The sequence below is a fragment of the Glycine soja genome, chromosome 12 (assembly GCF_004193775.1).
Source record: "Glycine soja cultivar W05 chromosome 12, ASM419377v2, whole genome shotgun sequence".
Taxonomy (NCBI): domain Eukaryota; kingdom Viridiplantae; phylum Streptophyta; class Magnoliopsida; order Fabales; family Fabaceae; genus Glycine; species Glycine soja.
Window position 1 is genome coordinate 40,064,131 of NC_041013.1, and position 4,085 is coordinate 40,068,215.

A 4,085-nucleotide genomic window follows, 5' to 3' on the forward strand; every position below is an offset into this window, starting at 1 on the left:
TATTATTCTCATAAACATGTTTGTTTGGTATATATGGAACTTTTGTTTCATGAAATGATATTATATTCCCACAAATTATATTTCCAAGAATCATATGACTAGGAACATTATTTTTGGGTATATTTAAAAATATATTTGTTACATTTTAAATATTTTTAGGATTATTTTTTAAAATTCAAAAACAATTTAAATAAAAAAGTAAAAAATGAACTTTTTTTGTTCAAAATTTTTTTAAAAAATGAATGATATATGTATAGCTTCTCATATTTCCATGGGAATGTGGCATTCCCATTCCTTTTCATGGGAATAAAACAAAAAAAAAAACATAATAAAAAAGGAAGATATGAAATTCATAGGAATCAACCATATCCAAGAATATTATTTTTTTAACTTGTAAAAAATGTGAAAATATTACATTCTCATGTTTACATTTCTAGGAAGAGACTATTAATATATGAAACAAACACACTCTTAGTATTTGTAGAAAATTTTAAAATTTATTTAATTAATTTTTTAAAAAAGTAAAAGTAAAAAATAGTAAAATGTTATGGGAATAGGTAATTAGTATAGAAAATAACTTCTATTTTCATGATAATATAATATACTCATCCTCCGGTTGGAAATAAAATTTACTTTAAACAGGAAAATATAACATTTCTAAAAATACAACACACTCGAGAATAAATTTTCATGAACCAGTAAACATGAATATATATAAACTTTTATTTTACAAAAATTTCAAAATTCATTTTAATTAATAAAACTATTTTAATAAAGATTCACAAATAATCTCTATATAAACATGTAAGACTATTTGTTTCTTCAAGTCTTCTCTCTCCTCACTCTCTTTCACATTAACATTTGAATACTTTTCTTTCATAAAGTGATGATGGACTTCACTCTTCTTATATTTTTTTTTGGGAAAAAATGTAAATTATATTAAACCCAAAATGATACAATAATAAATGGGATTTACCCCGCAGTTAAAGAAAATCAAAAGTCTCCCTAATACAAGAAGACCTATATCAAGATGCTAAAACAAATGCAACAGGTGCGCTTGTCTATACATAAGAAACTTAATCTTGCTAATAACCTCTATTAGAGAAAATTGATAATCTTCAAAAATCAGCTTGTTCCTAGACAGCCAAATGCAGTAGACTGTAATTGCTATAGTCAGACAACGTAATTTTACTTGAACACCTGATGTGGATCTGTCCCTAATTAAAGAGTCGGTAATGCGCTGTAAAGAAGTGAAACGCCTGCGGAAAGGAGCCAAATCACGAATGTGAGCCCAAACTTGGAGAGATTTCCTGCAAGAAAAGAACAAATGAACATTTGACTCAAGCTCATTTGAACATAAAGGGCAGAGAGAACCCTTGTTCAAAAAAACAACTTTGTCAAGAGTAAGCAACCGATTTCTTTTAGCAAGCCACAAAATGAAAAACATCTTAGGGGAAATTGCTGGGTTCCATATAACAGAACACCAACTAACAGTAGGCTTGACACCTCTAATGTATTCGTAGACTTTGATTGAATGGTTTAAAACTGTATCCGAATATTAAACTGCAAAACAGGTGACCTAATTTATCGAGAGGTCTCGGGTTCAAGTTTGTTGTGTTAAATATTTATCGTATTTGATAAATGATACATGTGATCTAAAAATAATAATTTTAATGTGAAACTGAATACTAAATCTTAAAATACTATTTCCTTATCCAACAAATTGCCCATGATTCGTGCCACAATATTACAAGTGTCAAAGTAACGTAATTAATATAGCCAATAATTCCCACGGAATTATCAAGAACAACGCAACATACACATATATATACCTGATTGAATGGTAAGAAAATTTCCAGCTTAATTTGTAAATAACTCATAAATTTAAACGTTTTTTTCTCCTCCTTGTAGCATAATTTCCAATGCCAAAGAAAACATATATGCCCATCATAATTACGGTAAAAAAAAAAACATTTATCAATCAATTAAAATGAACAAGGTTACTAAGAAATCTCCCGACCTAGAAACTATCAAAGCTTGATCTTGGATATGCAATTGGAATCAACATTGCGAGAGGTTATATTAATAGAGATGTCACATAAGCTATAAACTGTGGCCTTGAATTTGATAATCTTTAGCATATGCGCTTTCCCGGGCAGTGAAGCTGTTGATGTGAAATTCACAATTCCACTAAGAAAATCTGACAGAAAATTGGGATCATTGATTAACTTTGATACCATAAAATTTGCCGAAGTGTTCACATTAATCTGGCTACGTGGTGGGACCAACTCTCCCACAATTGGAACTTGGCCCACAACGGTGTCAAGAAATTTGACATAACCAGTGGCGTTTGGGTACTCAAAGTTTTCATAGTTTGGATTCTCTATAGTGATAAGCATGCCTAGACTCACATTCCCAGTCACATTGGTTAAAAGGGCAAAGTTTTCGAGGCCAACAGGGTGCACAATGATGTTAGGTTCCTAGGGTTTGAAGATGGTGAAAAACAAGATCACAATCACAATGGCAACAATGATCAAGAATAGAAGAGATATGGCCAAGCAACTTAATTTTGAGGCCTTTAGAAGCCATGGTTTCTGATGGTGGCTGGGTATTGAGGGATGAAAAAAATTCAATGTTTATTATCTTGGTTCAGTTTGGTTACATTATCCGTGCCTAAAAAAAGTTGAATTGTCCGTTTTTAAATCTCATTTGGCCACTAGTTACATTGCACGCCAAAACAAAATTAAGCATAACACAACAATGCATTTAATTATTTGGCTATTACTACTGTGATAACCACAAGCGGTGGCGGAAGCAAAAATACGAAAAATCGACAAACATGCACTGGAAAAACAAAATATAGCAGCATTATATTAATTTTACCAAATATTAGCTCGAACGCACTTGACTCTTAATTTTGAGAAACACAGTGTACTAACAAATAAAAATCCGTATTTATGGTTATCAAGTTACGTGATCAGATTCTGTAAAAAAAAAAATAAAGTTACATTATCAGATCCTTGTTTGACACCTAATTTGGCCACTATTTCTTTGCACGCTAGTACAAAATCAAGCATTACACAAAAAATCATTTATTTGACTATTCCTATATATTATGATGACCACAAACGGTTGCGGAAGTAATTAAAGACAAGAAAAATCCACAAACATGCACGGAGAAAACAAAAAATAGCAGTACTCTTTTTTTTTTTTTTGGTTTTTTATCTACCAATTTGGCTCTCACCAACAACTTGTTAGCATTTAAAGGAATCATTTTATAAAAGTCACTTATATTGTTAAGAATAGTCCCACATCGGATAATTCATGAACATGATAAGTGCTTATATAGCTGGATAGACCACCCCCTTATGAACCGGTTTTTAAGGGGACCTTTCGAATGCCTTGGCTGCACTATAAAATTTAATATATATATTATTTTCTCTTTCCCAAAATAATTGTTGTCATATGTTATTTTACATAGACAAAAAAATTAATTGATAGATAAAAGAGAAAGGTAATTATATAAAATTAATCTTATATTATCATTAATTCATTTATAGATTTTGTATATATCAATAATTTATAAGGAGTATAAGTGAAAAAATAAATAATAATTATTTTAGAACTTATTTTTTCTTCTTATACAACTGGCTAACAATACATGTATTTAAATAAAATATTACATGATAGGTATGGGGCAAACAATTAAGTACTCATTCCTATTCTCATTTAAAGAATAAGATAATACTTATAATTTGTCGTTCATAATAATATTGAACATTATTATTTTCCATAAATGATATTTGTGATCTTTACCTTAACTAAAAATATATGATTAAGAAATACTTTTTTTTGAAACATAACACCCAATTGGTCTCTCAATTCACACCTCAATCAAAGTTGTTTGAAATTAGAAGTATTTGAGAAGAAAAAAAAAATCTAAAAAATGGTTACCTGTCAAAATTTAAATTTAAAGATAGGTTAATGATGTAATTTTGATAGTAGATTATTTTATTATTTAGAGATTAGATAGAAAGAAGATAGAAGAAGATAATAAATACCCTTTACTACTCAAATATATTTCT

The 4,085-nt window shown here is 29.2% G+C and overlaps 1 protein-coding gene across 1 annotated transcript; it reads right to left on the reverse strand.

Annotated features, from left to right (window-relative positions):
• Positions 1–2,030: 2,030 nt before the first annotated feature.
• On the reverse strand, positions 2,031–2,399 carry LOC114379022. The gene has a single exon (XM_028337583.1). The coding sequence runs from the start codon at positions 2,397–2,399 to the stop codon at positions 2,031–2,033; it is 369 nt and encodes a 122-aa protein (XP_028193384.1).
• Between the last annotated feature and the right edge of the window lie 1,686 nt (positions 2,400–4,085).

Bases quoted from the DNA above. Each gene is read 5' to 3' on its own strand.
- LOC114379022 (XM_028337583.1), bottom strand. From the start codon at position 2,399: ATGCTTATCACTATAGAGAATCCAAACTATGAAAACTTTGAGTACCCA.